This window comes from Delphinus delphis, chromosome 6, assembly GCF_949987515.2.
Source record: "Delphinus delphis chromosome 6, mDelDel1.2, whole genome shotgun sequence".
In the NCBI taxonomy this organism is placed as follows: domain Eukaryota; kingdom Metazoa; phylum Chordata; class Mammalia; order Artiodactyla; family Delphinidae; genus Delphinus; species Delphinus delphis.
In genome coordinates, this window is record NC_082688.1 from 102,269,542 (window position 1) to 102,297,210 (window position 27,669).

Here is a 27,669-nt window from a genome sequence, read left to right on the forward strand (position 1 = left end):
CCTCCAAGTCCATCTTTGTTGCTGCAAATGGCAAAATGTCATTCTTTTTATGGCTGAGTAGTATTCCATTGTATACATATACCACATCTTCTTTATCTGTTGATGGGCACTTAGGTTGCTTCCATATCTTGGCAATTATAAATAGTGCTGCTATGAACACTGGGGGTGCATGTATCTTTTCGAATTAGTGTTTTTGTTTTTTTCAGGTGTATATCCAGGAGTAGAATTGCTGGGTCATATGGTAGTTCTATTTTTAGTTTTTTGAGAAACCTCCATACTGTTCTCCACAGCAGCTGCATCAATTCACATTCCCATCAACAGTGTACGAGGGTTCCCTTTTCTCCACATCCTCGCCAATGTTTGTTATTTGTGGTCTTTTTTTTTTCTTTTTTCTTTTTTTTTGCGGTACGCGGGCCTCTCACTGTTGTGGCCTCTCCCGCTGTGGAGCACAGGCTCCGGACGCGCAGGCTCAGTGGCCATGGCTCACGGGCCCAGCCGCTCCGCGGCATGTGGGATCTTCCCGGACCGGGGCACGAACCCGAGTCCCCTGCATGGACTCTCAACCACTGCGCCACCAGGGAAGCCCTGTGATCTTTTTTTTTTTTTTTTTTTTGGCCACGCCATAGGGCATGCAGGACCTTAGTTCCCAAATCAGGGATTGAACCCGCACCCCCTGTGTTGGAAGTCCAGGGTCTTAACCACTGGACCACCAGGGAAGTCCCTATTTGTGGTCTTTTTGGTGATAGCATCCTGACAGTTGTGAGGTGATATCTCATTGTGGTTTTGATTTGCATTTCCCTGATGATTAGCGACGTTGAGCATCTTTTCATGTGCCTACTGGCCATCTGCATTTCTTCTTTGGAAAAATGTCTGTTCAGTTCTTCTGCCCATTTTTTAAGGGATTAATATCCAACATACGTAAACAACTCGTACAGCTCAACATCCATATAGTCTCTTAAACTGGCCTCTCAAACATTTTGTGTGGAACCTCTTTCCCTTTCACATTTGATTCGCTGAGGCGATCTCAGGTTATGGACTCTCAGTTATAAAAGAGCGTCCTTAAGCACCCCTCCCCCCCACCCCCAGAAAGAATCCTTTTAAAGATTGTCAAGCCCTCAAATAATTGGGATGTGTTTTGTCTGGCTGCCCTTTTAAAGTGCTTTCTATCTCCTCCAGATTTCTCCTGTCTGGTCCATGGGCTTGTCAGTATCAGTACTGGCCAGCCTATATAGCTCCACATTTATACTTCCCATGTAGCTATTGCTCTTTGCTCAGATTAAGGAGGAGAGAGGAGAAATGAAGACGATGGCTGTACACCAAATATTCAGACTAAGAGTGTGTCGTTCACGGGAGGAGAGGCTCTGCTCTATTAACTTATTACCTCTGCTCTTCGAAAAGCCTATCTTTGGTTTGATTTATAATGTCCTCTGTGCTTCTGTATTTTAACAGGGCAGCCCTGTTTTGTATCGAAATGTTCATTCTTTAAGAGAACAAATATCTGCCTTCCAGTCAGCTTTTCACTCCATAAAGGAAAACGCGAAAATGACTGACTGTCCTGAACTCTCAGAGACGGAAGGAGAGTTCAAGATCACAGGCTCAAGTGAGTAGAAAGAAGGGCTTTAGTATTTATTCAGACCATGCTCAGTATAAAGATTTAGTTCTACAGTCTTTTCTGAGTAGAGCTGTATTTTTCAATAGGGCCTACCATTTAAAATTTGGGACATTTCACACAAAAATCTGGATTTCTGGTTTCTCTTGAAAAAATATAGTATCAAGCACTCCTGAGCCTACGTCTTACATATCCACGTGGCCACAATTAAGGGCTAAGTGTTATAATGTCGAAGCCAGTGGGCTCATTTCATCTTTAGAATAGGGCACATGGTAGATTTGAGTGCACAAACCTTGATTTTTTAGAGGATTATTATTAAGTTTGGCAAGCATTTAAATGAATACCAGACTCCCAACTCTGATATTATAAACAGATATGTTCAGCCTGACATCTTAATAGCCTGCCATATTCTTTACCATAACTTTTAGATTGTAATTTATTTGGTAATTTTTTTGTCACTTTTGATTTTCCAATTGCAAAGCATTTCAAACACCAGAACTAGACAAAATCTTGGTCTTGCTGTAACCACCATAACCCTAAGGTTCCAAATGGTTTTGTGTGCTTTCTTGAACTATCTTCAAGTACATTTCAACACCTCCTTGGGTGCAGGGCGTTGTTACTCAAGACAAATCCAGTTCATCTACCTCTGCAGTACATGACCTGCTCCGATGTACTCATTTGTATTTGTCATTTGTAACTTACCTATTTTTCAGTTTTTATCTGAGCTTTTAAATATTTTATTTACATCATTACTAAAGTTCTGTAGACAATTAAATTCCCTTTTTGTACCTAGGAAGAACTGTGGCTGTATTTTTCATAAAATCATACACGGTCAAAGTAGAACCAATATTAGAACATAACCACATCCTTTAAAATGTTCAAAAGAAAAGGTTTCATTCTAAACTTAAAAATAGAATGAGATACTATATCAAAATTGCAAATGTATCTTGGCGTATCTTTGTACATTTTAAAGTCTGAAAAAAGTCAATTCTAATAATTAAATTTTTATCTTTTTAGCAGTCATGGTCTTTTACTTTTCAGTTAGATTTCCCTTTTGGAATAAAAAATGTACTACTGGAGTTTTCATTGATAAAGTATTTAGGCTCAAGCATTAAATTTTACTAAACTTAGGATGTACACAATTTTCAAATGATGCTGTAAAATAAAATATTGAAGGCCTGTGTTGTTTTGTTTTTATTTTGTCTTGTGTACCTAGCCAAACAGGAAAGTCTTGGTGAATGTCAACAGTGTGAGTTCCCTGCAAACTTGTCATCCAAGCGACAGAGAATATCCTCTCCGAGCAGCTCTGATGGAAACCTAACTGATGCCTTTGGTCTCCAGATACACAATGTTGCTGCTTTTCCCAATACAGATAGGCAGTGTGCTGTTGAAACTTCTGCAAATCTCTCTGAGGTAATTCACTTACTGGAAACATAGGAAAATGAAGCTTTGGATTTCTGGCTAGTCACTTTTAGGACTGACTGTCAAGGCCCTTTTGCAATTATAGTACTTATGTATATTGTATTGTGGTATTTTAGCTGGGTTTTAAATTGTGTGTGTGTGTGTGTGTGTGAGAGAGAGAGAGAGAGAGAGAGAGAGAAATTTCCTCCTTGCTAAATTTTTTTTGTGGTTGGTTGGCTTATTGGTTATTAGAGACAGTTTTGATTAACATGCTGCTTTTGATATGAAAAAGACTTTATGAAAAGATGAAGCCCTCTGGTCTTCTATTATTTGAGGTATTGTTGTAGATACCAATGGTCCAATGGTGAGAAAGTCACAGTCCTGCCCTTGAACAGCTTTTTGTCTGCTGGGGAGACAGACATATGAGCACCTAATTTACACAGAACTGGTAAATGAGGCAAGGATGATACTTGGGCTCTACCCCTCAGGTCTGGAGGTCTGCCTTGCTGCCCCTCACTGGTTTAATACCGGCTGGAAAGCATGGTGCCCTTTAGCAATTTCTCCCTTGCTCTCCCCACTGCGTTCAAGTAGCTGTAGGGATTTTTTTGTTCCTTATAACTACCTAGAGGCTGTCAACATCATCAAAAGATGATAACCAACGTGAACTAAATAATACTGTTAAGTGACCTCCCTGGCGGTCCAGTGGTTAAGACTCCTCGCTTCCACTGCAGGGCGCTCTTGTTCGATCCCTAGTTGGGGAACTAAGATCCCACGTGCTGCACGGAGCGGCCAAAAAAATGTATATAATAATAATAATAATCATACTGTTGAGGACCCTTGACCTTCACACAAATGTAAACGGGGATCTAGTTCTCGCACGACCCTTAGTTCTGGTTTGATACAGCAGGTTTCTGTTTTTTTAGTGAGAGAAGACACCTAATACTGGTAGAGTGGGAGCTTTTTTCCTGCACCTTCTCTGTCATGTAGATCCAGTACATGTCCTGTTGACCTTATCTGGACTGGCTTAATAAATGCTTGATGGTCATTAAGGTTGACCATCAGGGCCCCCGTGGGTTTCATGTATATCTCAGAGTCGCTTATAATCTCCACTCCCTCTGCTCTATTCTAGTAGATATGGAATCATCATCTGACAATAATTTTTCTTATCAGAACCTCCATTAATTTTTGGCCATACACCATGATTTACAAGTGGTTTTTACATTAATATGAGTGTCTTTTTCTATCCTGGCCATTGATGGTTTTCCTTTTCTAGCTATTGATACCTTCTGTTGTTTGATTAGTCATTATATTTTTCTTTATTTTGAGAATTTCCTCTTTAAAGAAAGCGTTGGCTGGTCCGAATGCAGTGGTGTTTACAATTAATTGATCACAGCCAGTTACAGATTTCTTTGTTCCTTCTTCACTCCCACTGCTTCACTTGACTAACCTTAAAAAAAAAAAAAAAAGGGAGGAAAAAAAAGAAAGCAGTTAACATAGTTTTCTAGACTTCAAACAGTAAGACAGCAAAAATGTGTCCTATAAACGTTTCCTAGAGAACTGAAAATTGTTGGGTAGGATGTTTGGAGGTTCCTAATATAGGATTCCTATATACTTCCTTAAGAATTAACTAGATAATGAAGGCGATGGATTGATTGATTTAATATCAGATTTCCAGATAATCTATAATGCTTACTCAAATCTTTATAAAAATATCAGTAATCCTATAAGTAATAAAATTTAATACTTCTTTACTCTTATTTTTCTCCAAGAAATTTTCTGAATCTCGTTTAAATCTACAGTCTGGATGTTTAGCTGGAGAGTATCCTCTACTTTCAGAACTCACAGAGGCTTCAAGTGGTAAGTATTTCATTTTTCCTTAGTACATGTGCCCATTCACCCATTGAAATGTTTGTTCAATAGACATTTATGCTTGGTTTACCTATGTGCTAACATTTGGGAAAACTAAAACTGTTCCTTACATTTTAGGAGCTCATGGTATATTAGAAATGTTTTAGAATTCTTGTTACGTGAGAGATGACATTTTCTTTTTTGAATTACTACCAATAAGAACTAGTGAAATATTTCCAAGCTGATAGAATGTATTACAAAGGATGGGATTATACCAATAGCTCATGCAGCTCAATATCAAAAAAAACAACAACCCTATCAAAAAATGTGTAGAAGACCTAAATAGACAGTTCTCCAAAGAAGACATACAGATGGCCAGTAGGTACATGAAAAGATGTTCAACATCGCTAATTAGTAGAGAAATGCAAATCAAAACTACAATGAGGGCTTCCCTGGTGGCACAGTGGTTGAGAGTCCGCCTGCCGATGCAGGGGCCACGGGTTCGTGCCCCGGTCCGGGAAGATCCCACATGCCGCGGAGCGGCTAGACCCGTGAGCCATGGCCGCTGAGCCTGCACATCCGGAGCCTGTGCTCCGCAACGGGAGAGGCCACGACAGTGAGAGGCCCGCGTACCGCAAAAAAAAAAAAAAAAACTACAATGAGGTATCACCTCACACCAGTCAGAATGGCCATCATCAAAAAGTTTACAAACAATAAATGCTGGAGAGGGTATGGATAAAAGGGAACCCTCCTACATTGTTGGTGGGAATGTAAATTGGTGCAACTATGGAGAACAGTATGGAGGTTCCTTAAAAAACAAAAAATAGAGCTACCATGTGATCCAGCAGTTGCACTCCTGGACACTCCTGGACATATATCCAGAAAACACAAAAACTGTAATTTGAAAAGATTCAGGCACCCCAGTGTTCATAGCAGCACTATTTATAATAGCCAAGACATGGAAGCAACCTCAATGTCCATCAACAGATGAATAGATAAAGACATGGTATACGTATACAATGAAATATTACTCAACCATAAAAAAGAATGAAATAGGGCTTCCCTGGTGGCGCAGTGGTTGAGAGTCCGCCGGCCGAGGCAGGGGACATGGATTCGTGCCCCGGTCCAGGAAGATCCCACATGCCACGGAGCAGCTGGGCCCGTGAGCCATGGCTGCTGAGCCTGCGCGTCCGGAGCCTGTGCTCCACAACGGGAGAGGCCACAACAGTGAGAGGCCCGCGTACCGCAAAAAAAAAAAAGAATGAAATAATGCCATTTGCAGCAACATGGATGGACCTAGAGATTATCATAAAGTCAGAAAGAGAAAGACAAATACCATGTAATATCACTTATATGTGGAATCTAAAAAACTGATACAAATGAACTTATTAACAAAAACGAAAGATTCACAGTCATAGAAAACAAATGTATGGTTACCAAAGTGTAAAGGGGTGGGGGGAGGGATAAATTAGGAGCTTGGGATTAACAGATACGCAGTACTATATATAAAATAGATAAACAACAGGGTCCTACTGTATAGCACAGGGAACTATATTCAATAGAAAAAGAAAGAATAGGATCTCTAAACATTTAACAAGTATATTTTGTTAGAGAAAACACTACACATGATTTTTTTGGTTTTTAAGTGTGTGAAAAGGGACCAGCATTCAATATGTTGGTATTGAATGAAAGTCACCATAAGGTATTAGGTTTACTTTCAACATACCTGTGTCTTTATCTTTAAGTAAAACTCTTGTATATGTATAGCTGGCCCTTGCTTTTTTGTCATTCCTGAGAATTTCTGCCTTTTAATGGGCATATTTGGTGCATTAACCTTTCAAGTCATTATTGAAATGGTTTTATTTAAATCTGCCATTAAAAAAAATTTTATCCACACGGCTTGCAGAATCTTTGTTCCCTGACCAGGGATTGAACCCACTCCCTCAGCAGTGAAAGTGTGAAGTCCTAACCACTGGACCACCAGAGAATCCCCTAAATCTGCCATTTCTTTCACGTATTTTCTGTTCTATTTTTTGTTTTCCCTCCTCTCGTCTATTGGGCTTATTTGAAATTTTAGAAATCTATTTATCCATTACCTTCTAAACTATACCTCATTGCATCTTTTGGTTTTTTTTGTTTTAATGGTTACTGTAAGGACTGTGGTATATACATCCTTAGATTTTCACAGCCTTCTTAGAGCTAATATTGTACAACTTCAGGTGAAATACAGAAACTTTACAAACTGTACAGATCTACTACCTCTCCTCCCACCCATGTCTTTTATGGTCCTTTTACACTATAGATGTCATCTATACTATATTTATATTCATTTTAAACCCCACAAGATAAGGTTTTTTTGGTTTAAACAACCATGTGTATTGGGAAATATGTGTATATTGGAAATAGCCTCTTATAGTTACCTAGATAGGTACCATTTCTGGTGCTTTTCATTCCTTGCTGAAGATCTAAGTTTCTGTCTGGTATCATTTCCTTTCAACCCGAAAAAGAACTTCCTTCAGCATTTCTTGTGGTGCACATCTGCTCTGACTTCTTAATTTTAATCATGCGATGGATGGATGGATAGATGGGGCAGAGAGCAGGGTTATGAGTTTGTTACCTGGATGAAATGGGATGCTTTTGCCTTCAGCAATTCTTACCAATTCTCTTGCTTTACTCTCATGCGACTTTGTCTTAGGAGTGACATATTCTTTGACAGTGGTTATAGAATGTATGAAGTATGGTCATTAAAAACTGTCATCATACCTAACACCTCCCTGTACACTCTGTCTTCTTGGGAACATCACAACAAGGGCCAACGTATCCCATTTTAACACCCCTCTAGGCCCTAAGCAGGAACATTGTATAAGACAGGAAAAGACAAATCTCCCATAGGCGGTAGGGCCTTGATTAAAGGAGTCTAGTGCTGGTTCCAGTGTTTTATTTTAAGCTGGTTATCTGGTGGCACCCCAGAGGTTATTATATCTCAGACGGTGCACCTTTAGGAAGAGGGAAGAGGTCTTATAAAGTGGGATACTTCAAAAACAAACACACACATAGAAAAAGAGCTCAGATTTCTGGCTACCAGAGGCCGGGGAAGGGGGAAGGGTGAATTGGAGGAAGGCAGGTAAAAGGTAAAGACTTCCAGTTATAAAATAAATAAGTACTAGGGATGTCATGTACAACATGATAAATACAATGAACACTGCTGTATGGTATATATGAAAGCTGTTAAGAGAGCAAATCCTGGGCTTCCCTGGTGGCACAGTGGTTGAGAGTCGGCCTGCCGATGCGGGGGACGCGGGTTCGTGCCCCGGTCCGGGAAGATCCCACATGCCATGGAGCAGCTAGGCCCGTGAGCCATGGCCGCTGAGCCTGCACGTCCGGAGCCTGTGCTCCGCAACGGGAGAGGCCACAGCAGTGAGAGGCCCGCGTACCGCAAAAAAAAAAAAAAAAAAAAAAAGAGAGAGCAAATCCTAGGAGTTCTCATCACAAGGGAAAATTGTTTTCTATTTCATGTTGTATCTGTATGAGGTGGTGGATGTTCACTAGATTGACTGTGGTCATCACTTCGTGGTACGTGGAAGTCAGATCATTATGCTGCACACCTTGTATCAATAAAACTGGAGGGAAGAAAAATAACCCCTCTAAATACTGACACCTATAAAAAAAAACCTGTTACCCTTCAAACAGAAACAACAAAAAAAGAATAAATAAAATGCAAGTCACACTATGTCACTCCCCTCAGAATCTCTCCCTGGCCTCCCAGCATACTTAGGATAGAATCCAGTCCATCCACTTCCTACTAGGCCGCACCTGACCTGGTCCTTAGCCTTGACTCTGAGCTTGTGGCTTAGCTGTCTTCTTGCTGGCTCTGTTCCAGTCACTCTGGCCTTGCCCCACCTCTTATACGCCAGGGGCACTCCTGTCACTGGTCTTTGCACTTGGCTTTGAGCGTATGTATAATCTTCCCTAGACACACGTGCGGCTCGCTTCCTCACTGTGTTCAGGTGCCTGCTCAGCAGGCTGTCCTTGAACTCACCTCCACCCCTCCCATACCCTAACCCTATCTCTGCATTATTCTCCTTAATGGCATGGGTTACCGCTTGTTATTATATGTACATTTCTTTAATTTTTATATTAAGATGCCTGTAGATTCACATGCAGGTGTAAGAATGAATCCATAGGAAGAAAGCCTGTCCACCCTTCCCCCAGTTTCCCCAGTGGTAACATCTTGCATAACTGTAATACAGTGCGCGACCAGGAAATCAACACTGGTACAATCCACTGACCTCTTTGGTCAGATTTCACCAGTGTTGCGTGTACACGTTTGTGTGTATATTTGGTTCCATGATTTTATCACAGGTGTAGACTCACATAACCACACTACAGTCAAGATATATCGCAGTCCCATCACATGGTCCCTCACGCTACCCTTTTACACGGGCACAGCTACCTCCTTCCCTCTGTGCCCCCCAGTTACTATATTTTATGTTGTCTGTTTGTCCTCTGAGGCCATGGGGGCTTTATCTGTGGTGTTTATATCTCTCGCAAAGTGCCTGTCACACCTTAAGCGCCCAGTATATATTTGTTAAATGTCAATCATCAGGCAATGCTCTCTTGTGAGAATTTGCAGGGGGGAGCCTTGCCTTGCTTGGGGGCACATACAACATGTTCATTTTTTTATCTGATAGTCGTTCTCCTCAGCATTCTGTCCTTTCCCTCCCAGTACCCTTGCGTGCTGAAAATGCCTCTGACTCCACCAATAAAATCAGTCATGATTCGTTGTCTGGCTCAAGTTAGTTTCATGGTGCAGACCATAGGTGTCGTGAGCGGAAGCAGAGTAACAGTTACTAGTTGAGCCCTGGGGGCCTTCTTAGATTTCCGTGGAGCCAAGACACCTTACTCACTGTTGCCCTCAGTGGTCAGATTTGAAATAAAATCTGTGGCCAGTGCCGCTTCTCTTTGTTTTATGTCTCCAAGTGAAATCCCAGATGCTACTCCTCAAGCAGGATATCTTAGGGTTGAATTTCTGAAAAGGTTGTTATTCCTTTTGTAAATACTTACCACTTTTGTTGTAGAACAGACTGACTCAGATGTCTGCCACCTCTCACGTTTACACCTCTGTGTTGAAGGAATCCAGGTCGCTGACTCTGTAGAGGGCAAAAGATCCAGTGATGCGGTTTCAGTTGACAAATTTACAGAAGTGAGTACAGACATGGCTCCTGAAGCCAGGTCACTGGTTACTCCACTGTGCCAGAGGGACATTCCATCCTCTGAGACCTTTGTACTTCGTTCTGTGCTGAAGAAACCTTCTGCAAAGCTGTGTCTAGACAGCCTGCAGGTCAGTATAGAGCTACATTTCCTAAAGCAAGTTGAATAAAAATTCATTTTGGTTCAAGGAAATACCTCTGAAATGTTATGTAATACTGGCCTAACAGGAAATGTCTTTTTTTTTTTTTAACTCAGTTTGGAATATAGTATGTTGAATTTAATATAGGTAGACCATATTTTATAAGAGTTTCGTAAGTTATTAATGTGTGAGTTTGTTAATTATTTCCACCAAAAATGTCTGCTTTTCAAGATACCTCTTACAGGCGAGCATCTTTAAGTTGAGCTAGTATGAGAAGAGAGTAGGTTGATGGGAGCTAGCTGGCATTTATTGAGTACTTCCAGTGAAGGTTCTGGAATATATGATGTACGTGCAGCAGCAGTATCCAAGAAAGGTATTAGCCCCATTTTACATAAACTCAGGCTTGAAGTTGTTAAATGAACCCAGACGAATCTGATGTTAAACATCCATGACAGGCTGTAAACACTCTGAGAGGTTGAGAGGACGGCTCTGGGGTCACAGTGCCCGGTTTCATTCGCTGACGCTGAAGTTTAAGAACTAGGTAGATTAGTTAACCTTTTTGTACCCTGGTTTCCTTATCTATAAAAGGACAATATTAGTAACTTCCTTACAGGGTAATTTGAGCATAAAGTAGGATAATAATGTGCAGTTAGCACCAGTGCCTGGCAAATGAGAATTACACATTTTGTTGTTGTTGTTGTTCTTGACCATACAGCTATACCTATAAATCTGTCTTTAAAGCCAAAGTGAACTAGACTACCTTCTATCTACATGGATATATGGTCAGTTGTTATTTTTAAATGTTTTAACAATTTTTCTGGTTAAAGAGCTTGATTTGGGTTTCTATACAGCACTGCTCATTTTTATCTTTTATTTGTTTTATCTTCTCCTCAAAGAAGAGACTTAGCGTCTTAATGATCTGTGTAACTCTTATCAATTAACAGTGTTAATGTAGCAGAAACATCAAGTCCTGCCACTAAAATCATATGAAGACTTTCACAACTAATGGTCTTCTTGCTCAGCTGCCCAAAGCTTGCAAGTGTATTCTGTTTGAGTTGTTGGATAACTTTCATGGTAATAATGAAAAGTAAATCTAAACGTTAACATGAACTTTGTTGTATAAGTTCACTTATTTCACAAATACAGATGTGAGCATTTTCCTGGTTGGGAAAATGAAGCTGAGTCTCAGGAGATGCTTGATGAAGGAGGTTTGTTTAGGGCAGGACTGTTTCTTAGAGAAGGGGCTGCTCTTGGGATGGGTGTGCTGGAGAAAATGACCAGCTCTAGAGAACAAGGGCTGGTCAGGGCTTAGGATGAGACGGGACAAACAGATGGTGATTTGGAGGTGCCTCTCAGCCACCCACAGCCCCGGCTTTCGCCCAGTTTGCTCCAGTGGCCCTGTGTTTGGGCTTGCCCCTCCTGTTCTTCAGGATTCACATTGTCCTTTCCTCACCAGCTTGCTTACTCTATAATCTTCTGGAGAAGCACAGAAGGACAAATGCTACTTTCTTTGCTTGTTCTAACTCAGGAATATAGTATCGTAGACTGGAGATTTATACACTTATAAAAGGTGTGGTTCCCATGTCTAAAAGACAAAACACCCTATTATGCCATGTACATATTTGTTTTTTTCTTGTTGTAGTGGAATTCTTATACTTTAGACCATTTATATAGTCTATCTCGTTTGACACCATCCAGAGTACACTGTAATTCTGGCCATTCGCATTTTCCTTCAAGTCACTTGCCAGGTCAAGAATGAGGGAATGAATTTAGCCCACATTGTGGATTTCTGTTCTTTAATTTTGGCCTGAAACTATTTACTAAAGTATTATGATAGCTAAGGAACCCAGTTTTTCGTTGTGGCTAATATCATGACATTTTAAGTCAGATCAACTATGAAAGTAAAGGTAATCTGCAGTACTATGTAGTATCTACCCTTGGCAGGAAAAAAATTTGAAGTTGTTGTTCTTAATGTCTGTGTGTATGTATTTATATATGTAAAATTATTCATCAGTGTTTATTTTATTTAGGAACACCATGACAACCTCTGTGATGGTGGGACTCATCCAAGCTTAATCTTAAATCTTGCAAACTGTTGCAAAGAACGAAAAGCAGGTAAGAAATTCAGATTTATTTTGAAGCCTGAAGATATCATTTGCTTGTTATGAAAAAAACCTGAGGTAGTATGTAGTATTTTCAATGATCTACTAACGCCTGATGCTTCTGAAATTACATGGGAATGAAGAAGAGTTGGGAGGGATGGACCCTCTGTTGAAGTTTCAGAATTGGTTCCACCCATGTCATCTATCCCTTTTTGCTTAATGTGAAACTTGTAAGGAAATTGATGTTCAATTTTGTAATCTTTTAAGACAGGCATGCAGAATTTACTTTAAAATCCATGACCATATTTTAATTAGAAATATTGCTTATCTTTTCCACTTTAAACTTTTTTTCTGTACAAACTATGTTTTGTGTTATACAAATAGCCAGATGCAATCATGTGAAAAGATTCTAGGATATGTCTTTTAGATAAGAAATGTAGTTTAGTTTTTAAATATATTCCCATTTATTATCTAATAGAAGGTCAAGAAAATTGTACAGTACCAGACTCTCTAAATGTGAGGAAGAGGAAGAGAGTTACTTTCGGAGAGGACCTAAGCCCTGAAGTGTTTGATGAATCTTTGCCAGCAAACACTCCGTTGCGTAAAGGAGAAACACCGGTTCGTAAAAAGGATTTAAGTACCCTCAGTCCCCTGCTACTTGAACAGTCCCCAGCTCCTGAGGGGTTACTTCAACCAAATTTTGATGACAAGGGAGAGAATCTTGTAAGTGTGAAAAGTGTGGAACAATCTTGTTTACATTTTCATCAGACCTCACCTATTTTGCATGAGCAATAATTGTGCTTTGATATCATGAGATGGACTGAGCAACGTGTCGTGGTACAAATTAATGCATTTTCTAGCTAGGTGATTACCAGTTTTCTCCTATTAAAAACAATACTTCCATGACTCCTTGTACATAGCGTATTTTCTGAAACCTAACTGCTATTGATTGTAAGATGTGCCATTGTTTTATCTATCACTAAGAAAAAAGGCTGAAAGTTAAACTGTGATACACACCATGTACTCAGATTTCAGAGGTGTTAAAATGTTGAAAGAGCAGCAATCTTAGGATTGATATATTATAAGTATAAATTGTTCTTCCTCCTAAGATGAATTTCTGCAGGTGGGATTACTGGATTAAGGAATATGAACATTTTTTGAACTTTTTGATACATACTGCTAAATTATTCAGAAAGTATGTACTAATTTGAACTCACAGCACTATAAATGATCTAATTTATTATACCTTTGTAAACCCTGGGTTTTAATGGTACTTTTTTTAAAAATAGCTTAATAGGAGAAAAAGATGACTGGAAAATATTGTTTGTTAGTGAGGTTTGAACATTTTCACATGTTTATAGGCTATTTGAATTTCTTGAGAACTGCCTATTAGTTTTACTTACCCATTTTTGTATTGGGGCCATCATTCAATCTCTCTCTTGCTGTTATACTTTGAAATAAGAATATTCTGCTTTTGGCCAAGATGGAATAAGAGGGACCTAATTTACATTGCCATGAGAAACAACTAAAAAGCCAGAGAAAAAGATATGAAACAGTGGTTCACCGGCATTGACTGTCTGGAAGCACAGACAGTAATCTCTGAGGCAGGTAACAAATGAGGTAAGCCTTACGAGAGCCCCAACTTACTGCCTGGGCTGAATTTCCAGGCTGCAGCACAGGGAGGGGATACCTTGGTGGAGCCTGGCAGTCTCCATGAGTTGAGAAGATGGATTTGGGGTCTGGAAAAGTGAAGGAAGCTGGAGTTCACAGGGTAAAATACCAGAGAGAAGAGACCTGCAGAGAGAGAGAATTCTGGAGATCTGCAAAGGGTCTCGTCAAGTCTCTAGCTGAGTGCTGGTCAACACATCCTTGTGAGTAAACTGCCCCAGGCCAGGGAGGAACTGCCCAAATGGAGCAGAGGGAAATGCCTAGAGCTCACACAGGGCAGGAATTGTGTTCCCACCAACTCATGTAGAAAAACCTTGTAATTCAGAGGGTGTCAGGTACTCAGAAGAGTATTGCTTCATTAGTGGAGCAGAATTAAACTAAAAGCCTGGCAAAGCCTAAAAGCAAGTCTTGAAAGGATCTAACTTATACCCATGTAACTGCGTTGCATAATGAACCTCAAGAATATCAAAACAGCTTTTGGCAGCTGTAAAGGTGGGGAGATCCCAGGGAGGCCAAGGCATCAGATCTCATTGTCCTCCCAGCCCTTCAACCCTCCTCTGAAGGCCCTCAATAAAATGGTTTTATCCTTCCCACCAAACCAAAACAAAACAATCTAGCAACAAATAATGTTAAACTCAAAATGTCTGGCATTCAATTAGAAATTAATACTTGTGTAGGAAAAGATGCCCCATAATGAAGAGAAAAATCAGTCAATAGAAATAGACTCAGAAATGACACATATGATAGAATTTCTAGAGAGACATTGAAAGAGTTATTTTAACTATATTTCGTATATGTTCAAGAATGTGAGAAAGGATTGAGCTTCTTAAGAACATGGAAGATAAAGAAAAGACCCAAATCAAACTCTGTACATTATAATCTCCAGGAATAAAAATATGTTGGATGAGATTAATAGCGTATTAGAGACTGCAAGAGAAAAGATTAGTGAATTCGAAGATGTAGCGATAGAAATTATTCTCAATGACACACAGGAAAAAGACTGAACAAGAATGAGCAGACAATTCGTGATCTGGGACAACTTCAGGTGGTATAAAGTGCTTGTAATTAGGGTTCCCAAAGGAGAGGAGAGATTGGAAGGAACAGGAAAAAAATATTTGCAAAATAATGGCTGAAAAATGTCCAAATTTGATAGAATTATTAACCCACTGATCCTAAAGTTCAACATATTCCCAGCACAAGAAACATAAAGAAAAATACACAAAGCTTAAAATCAACAATGAATGGCCTAAAAGGAGCCAGAGAGAAAAAGACATGTGACATAAGAAGAACAAATATAAGAGGCAGCAGATTTCTGGTTGGAAACTATGCGAGCGAGCCAGAAGGCAGTGCAGCAACATCTTTTAAAGATGTATTTAACTACTTGGAGCAAAAAACCAAAAATAACCTGTCAAACTAGAATTCTCTATCTAGTGAGACCATCTTTCAAAAGAAAAGGTGGAAATAAAGGCTTTTTCAGACATAACAAAAGTTGAAATAATTCATTACCATAACAGGTTGGCATTAGACGAAGTGTTGAAAAGGAAGCCCTTTAGTCAGAAGGAAAATAGTTCTGCAGGAAAATCTGCATCTACACAGAGGAATGAAGAGCACTGAAAATGCTAAGTATGTGGGCAAATGTAACAGACTTCTTTTTAATTAGTCTCCATAAAGGATAATTATTCAAAGCAAGAGTAACAACAATATTTTGTTTGGTTTATAACCTAGGTAAGTAAAATATACAACCAAATTAACATGGCATAAAGGTTGGGAGGGGTTCTTAGGCTATAAACAAAGTGGACTAAGTTAAAAGATGTGTGCTGTAAACCCTAAGCCACTATAAAGTAACAAAAGATGTGTGGGATGCAGGTAAAGCAGTGCTTAGAGGAAAATTTCTAAAAATTAATGCCTGTATTTGAAAATAATAGAGGTCTCCAATTAATGATCTCAGCTTCCACTTTAAGAGACTAGAAAAAGAAAAGCAAATTGAAACCAAACTAAGAAGAGGAAAGAAAGTAATAAAGATAAGTGTAGAAATCAATGAAATAGAAAACAGAAAAACAATAGAGACAAATCATTGAAATCAGAAGGTTTTGCTGCAGAAAATAATAGTAAACTTCTAATCAGACTGTTCAGGACAAAAGGAGAGGATACTCATTAGCAATATACGGAATAAGGGAGGTGACATAATTACATATCTTAATAATACTAAAAGGATCATAAAAGAATATTATGAACAACTTTATTTTATGCCAATAAATTCAACAACTTAAGCTACGTTCCTTGAAAGACACAAGCTATCAATCTCACTCAAGAAGAAATAGGTGGTCTCGTTAGCTCTATATCAACTAAGGAAATTTAAATTGTAACCTTCTCACAAAGAAAACTGCATGTGCAGATGATTTTACTAATGAATTCTACCAAACATTTAAGGAAGATACAATACTAATTCTGCATACATTCTTCCAAACAAATTGAGTTGGGAATGCTTCCCAACTCATCAATGTCAGCAGTAGCCTGATACCATAATCAGACATTATGAGAGAAGAAAACTACAGTCCAGTATCCTCACAAACATACTAACATACTAACTAAAAAGAGAATAAATACATTATGACCAAGTGAGATTTTACCCCCAAAATGCAAGGTTGGTTTATTTGAAAGCCAGTCTGCAGAGTTCACCATATTAACAGAGTAAAACAGAAAAACTCTATGGTCATCTCAGCAGATGGAGAAAAAGCATCTGACAAAATCCAGCATTCATTTCAGATTAAAAACTCTGAGCAAATTGGTGAGAAAAAATAATTTTTTCAACCTGACAGATCTTATCTATGAAAAATTAACAGCTACCATTATACTGGCTGGGGGAAAGAAAAGATTTGACTTCTGCATTTATATTTACCCTTAAGGTCTCCTGAATAATACTGTAATGTTTGGTTGTGTTTATTAATGAATTTTCTTACTTTACTGGCGTTAGGATATGGGATTTTAAATAAGCCAAAAAGTAACTTATCAGTGGATCATCATGACTACTTTCACTTTTTAAAAATTATTATTATATTTTTAATTGTTATTTTGGTGGGTTGTAGTTAGTGAGCATGGTTTCCTTAAATACGATTGGTAAATATTATAAAACATTTATTTTTCTATCCAGTATCTTGTTTTTGCTCTTTTTTTGGTTAATCTTTTATTTCCCATCTTCATGCTTATTACAGTTCCTCCTACAAAAATAAGTACGTATTATTTTCTTATGGGCACATTATTTCTATGTCCACTGGATTTAAAGATATCTAATTTCTACTTTTTTCTTTGTTTAGGAAAACATAGAACCTCTTCAGGTATCATTTGCAGGTCTCAGTCCTCTTAGTAAGTCTTCAATCTCTGAGACTCTTTCAGGTAGTAACTTTGGCTTATCTAAAAATCATAAATGTCATTTTAAATATGTGTATATATGAAAATCACCTTATTTTAAAATTTTTATTTTTATTATGATCGTACTTGATTTTTCAAAAACTCAAATCGTGTAGAAAAGCTTACAAGAAGTCTCTTATCCATCCCTTTCCATCCCAAGTCCATACTTTATAATCACCCACATTTAACTTCCTCTGATGGGTAGCCGCATTTTTCAAGTCACTGCAAGTAGTGGAGTTGCCCTCTCAACACTTAAGGACTGACAGTAGGCTCCTTTTCAGGTTGCACAATTGAAATGATATGAATCCTAAGCGTCATTTTTGATTACACAAAATTGTTCATCAACATCAACATGGCATTTTGTGCATATGTACTTTCTGAGGTCTCTAGTTTTTTTTATGATCATGACAAGGCAACAAAGATCTCTCTGTGCTTTCCTGACAAACCAGGACTTGGCCAGCAAATGTCACGGGCAAAGCACTTGAAATGGAACCATTATTCACGTCTCTCCCCTGGTCGAAATCCTTTAATGGATCACCAACACATCTTGTTGGCTCTAGGACACAAACCAAGCTCATTAGCACAGAATCCAAGACATGGAGTGTTAAGTTAGAGCTAAATTGGAAGTATAGCCTGTCATCTTCCAAAGCTTATGCTCTTTGACAGGTTATACTGCCTTTTATTTATACCGTTCAAAGTGACCAAATTAAAATTTTTTGAACTTTGTGAAATTAAAGTATTTTCATGTTTTTAAAAATGTTTTTGAAATCTCAAAATTTATTTCTCCTGGTAATATGTTCAGATATGGTAGGATACTAAAAGCAAAATTGGTATCCAAAAGAGCATCCAGTGTGTCCAATAGATGATGGGTCTTACAGCTTTTTGTTAGCTACCCTAATTTTGCTGTGTCTTGCTCATCAGGCACTGATACCTTTGCCTCTTCAAATAACCACGAGAAAATAGCCTCCTGTAAAGTTGGTAGAGCAACGCGGACCTCTAACAGAAGAAGTGTAAGTGTTTGTATTTGGCACAATGTATCTGTTTTTAAATCTTGCACTAGATTTTTCTCTGTTTTCATGATCAAATGCTTTATCAGTTAAATCTTGGTTTAATCAATGTGTTAAGAACTAATACCATATCCTACCTATCATGTAAGCCAGGATAATGCTGTTTTCCTGATTTGATTTTAATTAATCCTGTTAGAAGAAAAATACAATAAACGAGGTGCTTTCAGAGTGTGTGTTCATGTGGAAGGTAGTCTGTTTAGAAAGTTTATTTGGGATCTGTGTGGTTTTATGAGTTATATCCAAGTGCAAAGTGGAGAAGAGTTGCATGTTTTTTTTTTAATTTTTAAATTTAATTTTACTTTTTTATACAGCAGGTTCTTATTAGTTATCTATTTTATACATATTAGTGTATATATGTCAATCCCAATCTCCCAATTCATCCCAACCCCCTCCACCACCACCCACCGGCTTTCCCCCCTTGATGTCCATACATTTGTTCTCCAGAGTCACATGTATTAACAGTCAGAAAGTGCCATAAATATAACTTTTTCAAAAACTACCTTCAGTTGTCTTCAGTGTGAGCATAACTCCATCGAATGCATGTCTTTTGCGATTTTATTGAATTAGATGAACTTGGATTTTTATCTATAGCATCACAGTGCATAAACATATAGCATACTGATATTTTTTTCACTGATACTGTTGATGGTAAACCCAGAAGTCAAACTTAGATAATCTGACGGTTCATGATTTTTCCCCCTATAACCCATCAGTAGTTAGGTGCTACATTGTAGATGTTCAATAAATATTTGATGAATGAATAAGACAGTGATTCTTTTTTATTTTTTATTTTCAAAAATTTTATTGAACTATAGTTGATTTACAATGTGCAGCAAAGTGGTTCAGTTATATATATGTATATTTTTTTCATATTCTTTTCCATTATGGTTGATCTCAGGATATTGAATATAGTTGCCTGTGCTATACAGTAGGACCTTGTTGTTTATCCATCCTATATATAATAGTTTGCACCTAAAACAACGATTCTTAAGTTGTTTTTTTCTCTTCCATAAAATAGTAGGACAGAGTGCATATGCTTCTGGGTCAAAGTTTGATCAGAAATCAGAAATTACTATTTCCCTCTTTTGAATGTGACTTGGTTAAAATACTTCTAATGGAATTTGTGAATTAAGCGGAAATGGGATGTAAAATGGTAGAATCCGCAGGGAAGGGAAAAGAAATGTGAGAGACACTCATGAAAATGTAACTGACTGTTTTATGGTAGCCCTGCTTTTAATTTTCTTTATAGCAGTTGATCAGTTTTTCAGAAGAGAGTGTTTGCAACTTATTTAATACAGAAGCTCAGCCTTATAAAGAAAAGAAAATTAATAGGAGGAAGTCTCAAGAAAGCAATCGCGCAGACAGAGCACTTCCTAGAAAGAATCAGGTGAGTGTGTGTTTAAAGATGTAATAAAGAGTAGAAGTGGTGCATTTCTTTGTTGTATGGTTAGGAAAACCCAGAAACAAAATTTTTCCTAGTTGGCCTTGGACCAAGAGTATTAAAATCATCTTATCATAGAATCGAAAGGGCCATAAGAGATTATATACTCAATTATGAATTACCCGAGGGCCATTTTTGCATTTTCTTCATTGGGTTACATACACCCAGCACAGGGAATCATGGGCACTCAAATGTGGAATTGATTCTTATCTTCGAATCTGATCTAATCTAACCTCACCCTCTTTGGGGAATCCTCTGATTTCTTAGGGATGCATGTGCCATCTGCCTCTTGTTTGACTTTGCTACTGCCAGTGGCTGGTTGGATGTTCTCCCCGTATTGCAGGAAGAATTTAGAAACTAGCTCTGTCTTCCTCCACACTCAGAGGCCTGTGCCGGCTCATGACGTCACCGCCTCTTTGCGGATAGCAGATCTAGCACCTTGACCCAGGTCCTGGTGTTGCCCTCGCTTCACTGAGCTGGACCGTCCCCTGCCATACCCTACAGCTTGTTGGTATCCAAGACCTTCCCAGTTTTAATAATACACATTTATGTGTCCCCCCACTCTCCGACCCCCCACTCTCCGACCCCAGCCTCCTATCCATCCAGTGTTCTCATGCCATCTTACTCATGCCTCTTCTAGTATTAACTCTTCAGCTTTCAGAGATCCTTTAACTTCCTGTGTTTCCTTATTCATCCTAAGCTGTCTTCAGCTGTTTTCAACACTCTTGTCCATTATCTTGGGTCTTCATCCCTTTCATTCTGCTCCCACCCTGGATTAATGCACCATTGTCCCCTTTCCCATCCAACACTGTTGCTGGAGAGACCCACAGAGGCTGCTACAGAGTCACTGTTTCAGATACTATTAGAAGTCAGGCCTCTTTTGCCACCAGTTTGCCACTTCACTTTCATTATTTTTCCAAGGCATTTAATAACCTAGTGACTAAAATCCAGCGCATCCTTAGAGGTCTTGTTCACAGCATTTGACATAACTGAGAATTGTCCTATGTGGTCTCTGTTAAAGATTTGTTTTCTTCTGCCCATTCCTAAATGTTTATGTTACCCAGAGTTCTACTCTTTGTCTTTCGAAATGGCTTTATTTTCTGGGTGGTTTCATATGCAGCACGGTTGACGACTCCCAAATCTTTCCCATCGGTTAACATAGGTTCAACTACCTACTAGGCATCTTTTCTTAGACCACCCTGCAAACATCTCAAAACTCAACATTTCCAAAACCAAACTTACCCATTTCACCCCAGCACACACACACCCAAAACAGCAAATTTCCCTCCTGATTCATGAACCAAAAAGTGTTGCCTCACTTGGTTTAAACACTGCACAAACATCCCCAAGTCGGCAGAACCGGAAGAAACCGGATGTTGTCCTGGTTCAGTTTCTTCTTTAGGTCACACACTCCTTTGAAAGATCCTCTTGCTGAAAAAAAATACACATCAGTTGAAAATATGCATACGTCTTAGATCATGGCATTAGAGACTGGGTTCCTTCCTGCTCTCTACAAAACACTGTTATGAAGAAGGTCCACCTACTTCTTCACATGAAACTAATAGCCAGAAAGTTCAAGAAGGGTTGACCATTAAGTTTTGCCCCAACCCCTCCCAGGACCCCACTGAGCCAAAATAATTGATGTAATAGAAGGAATAGGCTTAGAATAGCGATGAGAAGAGGAAGGGGGTGAGGAGGGGTATTCAGCAACTGACAACAGCCTTCAGTGAATTTCTGGAAGACAAGCAGATGGGAGCGGGTTGACAGATAAAAGAGGGGGAAAGGTTTACAGCCCAGAATGTGCTGGTGAGGAGAGAGAGCCAGCCTGCTTATGGGAATCCCGAGGAACTCTGGGCCCAGTATTGGCAGGTCCAGTGGTGCTGAGAGTGAGAAGTGGTAGTGGAAACGGATTAATTGAAGTCCTGTATGTGAAACAATTTGCGCCGGTTTGCCCCGCACTCCCTCTCCCATCCTGAAGCTCAGAACAGGGGTTGTCACCTGAATGTTCTCATTCTGGCATTTGGAAGGTCCCACAGTCTGGACAGCCAGCTCGTTTCCCTAAAGCAAAGCCTGCGGTTGACCCTCTCCATCTGCCCTGCCCTGTGTTGCACAGAGTTCCTGGTAGAATTCCCATGCAAGAAAGAGGCTGAGCTGGAAAGCAGAGGAAACCCATTACCAGTTTAGCCAGTATCTTCTTAAGTTAAGAGTCAGATAACTGAGTAGAACCAAGAGCGTCAAAGACCAATGTTAGTAAGTTTGAAAAACTGACCCCCAGAGAGAAAGGTTATTCAGAAAATGGAAAGAAACTTCGTGAAAGTAAATATTCTGATATATTCATATTTCAGAAAATATTATCTGCAGAAAACTAAGAAGCAGGGGATGCTATGAAAAAGGAGCAGAGAAAGAAAGGTTTGTAAAAATATATAAAACTTGGTAGTTGGACTAGAGAATAAAGTTAAGGAAAGTTAAGGGAGGACACGAGAATGATAGACTAGTAAGAACAGACATGGAAGACCAATCTAGGAGACTTTGTTGGAGTCTCAGAATGAGAAAATGGAATGGAAGGAAGTTATCAGAATAAAAGGGAGCGTTTCCCAGAGCTGAAGAAAAGAGTCTTCAAGTTAAAAGGTCCTACTGAATTCCTAGGACCAAGAGAAAAGACCACAACTTCGACATGTCAGTGTGAAACTGAACAATAAGGATAATGAGAACAGTGGACTTTTCCTACCAGGAAACAAGGATCGGAGTGGTATCAAGTTTGACAGCAGTCTGAACACTGAAAGAGAATTCAACAGGACATTTAAAGCTTTGAAAGAAACTTAATTTAAGCCCAATATTCTGTATCCAGCCAAATTCAATTACTGTGAAAGACACTCAAGAGATGTGTTTTTTGGTTTTTTGGTTTTTTAATATTACTGGAGGGAGATACACTCTAGCAAAATGAGGAAGTAAGCTTGAGAATCCAGGACACAGTGGGTCTAATAGCACAGGAGAGGAGTGCCGTAGAAATCTCTGATTATAGCTGTTCAGTCAGCCTAGAAGAGCAATCAGGCCAAATTTGAGCAAGAGAAGGGTGCTCCAGGGAGGAGGTCTCTGGAGGGAAAAACAAAAAGACCTATGATTGAGCAAATGGAAGATGTGCCATATGAGAAGAAAAAGAGGGGCTTCCCTGGTGGTCCAGTGGCTAAGACTCCATGCTCCCAGTGCAGGGGGCCCGGGTTCGATCCCTGCTCAGGGAACTAGATCCCACGTGCTGCAACTAAGAGTTTGAATGCCGCAACTAAAGATCCTGCACGCGGCAGTGAAGATCCCACGTGCTGCAGCTAAGACCCGACACAGCCTAATTAATTAATTAATTAATTAATTTTTAAAAAAAAAAAACAGGAGAAAAAGAAAGGTCAATCTATACCATTCCAAAGAAAAGTCTGAATGCAAGAGTTTTGGAGCGAATATGAAGCAAACTTTAGTAAGTGTGATTTCAAGCAACAATGGGGTGTAAGGAAAAGGATATTTTGTAGTATTAGGAATCATGTACAGGAGGCGCCAGAGGAAAGAGAAGGAATCAGAGCTCTGTCCTGTAAGCACTATGGCTGTTTTTAAAATTATCATCTTGCAAATTAGGGGTTCAAGATATACTTTTTTAAAGTTCTTAAAAAGAAATAGAAATGTAAATTCAAAGGTAACCAAGAGAAGAAGCAAAACTAACATAGGGAAGAGGAAGGTTTAGTTTAAGTAAGTGATAGCCTCATGGTTTATGGTAAGGAGGCAGCAGAGATCTGTACTGTATCGTAGGCTGAAATGTGCTGAGAGAGTAGATCTTAAGTGTTCTCACCACACACACACACACACACACACACACACACACACACACACACACACACAAATAGTCACTATGTGAGGTGATGGATGTGTTTATTAACTTGACTGTGATAATCATTTTATAATGTATACATATATTAAATCATGTGCACCTTAAGTCATGTGAAATCTAAATAAATACAATTTTATTTGTCAATCATACCTTAATAAAGCTGGAAAAGTTTTGAAAATAAAATTGCTAACTTGGAAGTAGCAGTAGAATTCATAAGCATGAATTCCTTTATAACCTAGAAATGGAAAAAGTTTACAAAATATGACTCAAAAACCAGAAACAGTGAGGTCAAAGATTGGTAAATTTTGCTCCATTTGACCCAAACAGCATGGAGCATGCATGGGGGAAAAGCTCCGTAAGAAAATTTAAAAGACAAAGGACAAACTTGGAAAAAAGTTTTTGTAATTCGTATCAAAATCTCCAAGAGATTTTTGTTCACAAAATTGGAAGGGCCCTTAAACATGGAAAACATGTTCAGACTCGCTCATCATAAGAGAACTGCGAGTCTAACATGCATTGAGATACCGTTTCTTACCATTTTTGATTAGCAAAAATCCAGAAGTTTGACAGCATACTTTGCTGGTGAGGCTGGGGAGAGATAGGCACGCTTGTACATTTTCTGGTAGTGTGAATCTCTGTGGAGGGCAATTTGGCAATATCAAGCCAAATTAAATATTTTCATTTACCCTTTGACCCAGCAATTCCATTTCTAGGAATCTGTCACAAAGATCTAATGACAAAAATACAAAAAGGCGTATGTACAAAGTTAGTTATTGCAACACTGTAATGCAAAAGATTAACAAACCAAATGTCCATCAGATGTCCACGAGACTGGTTGAATAAACTGGTGTGGTCACAAAATGAGTCTTTTGTAGATGTAGAAAATAGCAGAGAAACGATCCAAACCGCTATGCAGTGATGCTAGGATGTATTTACTGTTAAGTGAAAAAAAACAAGTTGTAAGCTACCTGGTGTGGGATAAATTGTGTTCCCAGAAGGCATGCGTTGGAGCCGACACCCCAGACACCCCAGTATCTCAGAATGTGACTGTGTTTGGAGATAGGGCCTCCTCAGAGGTGATTAGGTTAATAAATGAGGCCCTTAGGTGGTTCCTAGCCCCAATCCAATCTGATTGGTGTCCTTATAAGAGGAAATTTGGACACAAAGGGTGATGCCTGGGGGGGCACAGACAGGGAGAAGAGGCAGCAGGAGAGTGGCCATCTGTATGCGCATGGGAGAGGCCTCAGGGGAGGCCAGTCCTGTCAGCACCTCCATCTTGGACTTACTGCCTCCAGAATTGTGAGAAGATAAATTAATATTGTTTAAGCCACCCAGCCTCTGGTGTTTTGTTATGGCAGCTAATATGGCAAACTCATATGTTACCTTTTATCTAAGGAAGTAGGGAGCATTTAAAAAAAGGTATATATCGGGCTTCCCTGGTGGCGCAGTGGTTGAGAGTCCGCCTGCCGATGCAGGGGACACGGGTTCGTGCCCCGGTCCGGGAAGATCCCACATGCTGCGGTGCGGCTGGGCCCGTGAGCCACGGCCACTGAGCCTGCGCGTCCGGAGCCTGTGCTCCGCAACCAGAGGGCCCGCGTACCGCAGAAAAAAAAAAAAAATGTATATATCAATACACATATATATAATCTTAAACACTACAAAAAAAGGGGGAGAATAGGCCAAAGACAAAATAAACTGGTTACCTGTCAGGAGAAGAGACAGAGGAGGGAACAGGAAGGAATGAAGGCTAGATTTCCTTGAATGTGTTTTTTACTTTTGACTTTGAACTGTGTAAATGTTCTGCGTGACTATGGAACCATTATAGCTCAATTTAAAAAAATTGAAAACAAAATGAAACATGTAACTATATCAAGTCGGTGGCTTAACCTCATAGAGTTTTTTCAAATCAGAAGTTTGAAAAGTCCAAATGGGATGTATCCTAAGGACAAAAATAACTGCACAAAAAGTGTAAACAGTTATGAAATACTCACTGATAGAAGAATTCAATCTAGAATGAATCAAGTAAGCAGGGTTTTGTGGGGATGATTTTTACTGTCATTAGGAATCAAGACTCTTCACTAGAGACAAGATAAAATTGAAATCAAATTCAAAACCTTGTTAGGCTAAATTTGAATTGGAAATATCATGAACACATGCTTTTACCCATTTAAAATAATTTTCTAGCTCTGTCTGTTGGTAAGGCATAGAAGCACTGAGCATCCTTTGTACCTATGTTACCATCTCTACCATTTCAACTAAAAGGGATCAGCGTTACCTTAGTGAAATGGCTGCTTTCAGATTTACAACGGCAAAAGTAGAAAATGAGCCCAGGTCTGGACCAGTGTGCGAGCAAGGAAGCCATGTTAAAGGACACAAAATCATTCCAAAGGGGCTTCCGCTGACCAAAGATAGGACAGTGTGACCATCAGAGATAACGATTGCAATGGATTAAAACACTGGCATCAAATATGAAAAACCAATTTCCTCATAATTAAAAACTAACAGCAAAACTTAAAGGCCACCTTAGAAACTGTCTAGGGCATCAACTCTTTTATTTTCAGGGTTTTTGTTTTTCTTGGAAAGTGGAAAATAAAATTTGAGCTCTATTTCAAGTAAACAAATAACTGATAAGGGAAGATTCTTTATCAAAGAATTTTCACTAATCAAAAAGACCTGTTCACAAAAGCTGTTGGATGTTAGGTAGAAGCCAATGGGGGAGCCAAAGGTAATGGATGGATGGGACTGGACACCTGAGAGCACTGGCCATTCATAACACCACACAAGGAGAGAATATGAGCCTCCTGGTGCAGTGAGGACCTCGATAATCTTCCATGAGATGGTCTTTCCAACAAGCATGAAAGCTGAATTGAATCAAGCCTGGATCTAATGACCAGTGGATAGGAAATACCAGGGGGTGGAGGAACATAAAAACACACATGATTGCAGTTACCCAAATCCAGAGCTTCTCAGCTACTACAGGATAAATGCCTCAGAACATTCACCAAATAACAAGGGGGAAAAAAAGAGCCATAGATCAAAGGAAATCCATCAACCAAGTGGCATGTGTGGAGACCTTGTTGGGATCCTGACTTGAACAATTGTAAAAAGACAATTAGGGACAAATTAGAGAAGTTTGAACTCTGAGGAAATATTAGGGAAAACTGCCTATCATTGTTTTTGCATCTAAATTTTTATTTTGATATTGTTTTCGAGATGCATTCTATCGCAAGAAGAATTAGAAAGATCCCAGACACCCTTTGCCCAGCTCCCCACAATGGTGACATCTTGTAAAACCATTATACAGTATCACAGTAGTACAATATTAAAATACAGTCGAGATGCAGGACATTTCCAGCGCTGCAAAGATCTCTTCTGGTCTGCAGCTGTGTCCACTTCCCACTGTCAACCCCCACCTTAACCCGTGGCAACCACTAATCTGTTCTCCATTTCTTTCATTTTGTCATTTCAAGAATATTTTGTAAGTGGAATCACACACTGTGTAACCTTTTGGGACTGGCTTTTTTCACTCAGCAGCATTCTCTGGAGATTTGTCCAGATTTGTGTGTATCAATAGTTCCTTTTATTGCTGACTAGTATTTGTCATTGTTATAAAAAGAAAAAAGTAATCATTTCACTATATATCTATCTATCTCAAGTCACTACCTTGTATACCTTAAACTTACATGCTGTTATATGTCAATTATATCTCAAAGCTGGAAAAGAAATAAAACTCCATTGTAAAAGAGGAAAAAAATCAACAATAAAATACAATGCCAGGGCTTCCCTGGTGGCGCAATGGTTGAGAGTCCGCCTGCTGATGCAGGGGACACGGGTTCGTGCCCCGGTCTGGGAAGATCCCACATGTCACGGAGCAGCTAGGCCCGTGAGCCATGGCCACTGAGCC

At 39.2% G+C, this 27,669-nt stretch overlaps 1 protein-coding gene across 8 annotated transcripts in view; it reads left to right on the forward strand.

Annotated features, from left to right (window-relative positions):
- CDCA2 (cell division cycle associated 2) overlaps positions 1-27,669 on the forward strand; it is a 49,900-nt gene that overhangs the window by 13,578 nt on the left and 8,653 nt on the right. For 3 of the 8 annotated variants that reach the window (XM_060013577.1, XM_060013578.1, XM_060013580.1), the window contains exons 5-13: positions 1,450-1,600; positions 2,826-3,022; positions 4,780-4,867; positions 9,937-10,199; positions 12,239-12,323; positions 12,789-13,033; positions 17,293-17,371; positions 18,308-18,396; positions 19,703-19,840. In XM_060013577.1, the coding sequence (XP_059869560.1) occupies positions 1,450-1,600; positions 2,826-3,022; positions 4,780-4,867; positions 9,937-10,199; positions 12,239-12,323; positions 12,789-13,033; positions 17,293-17,371; positions 18,308-18,396; positions 19,703-19,840 (1,335 nt within the window). The remainder of the gene's footprint in view (positions 1-1,449; positions 1,601-2,825; positions 3,023-4,779; positions 4,868-9,936; positions 10,200-12,238; positions 12,324-12,788; positions 13,034-17,292; positions 17,372-18,307; positions 18,397-19,702; positions 19,841-27,669) is intronic. The other 5 variants (XM_060013579.1, XM_060013582.1, XM_060013583.1 and 2 more) reach the window with 5 other exon arrangements.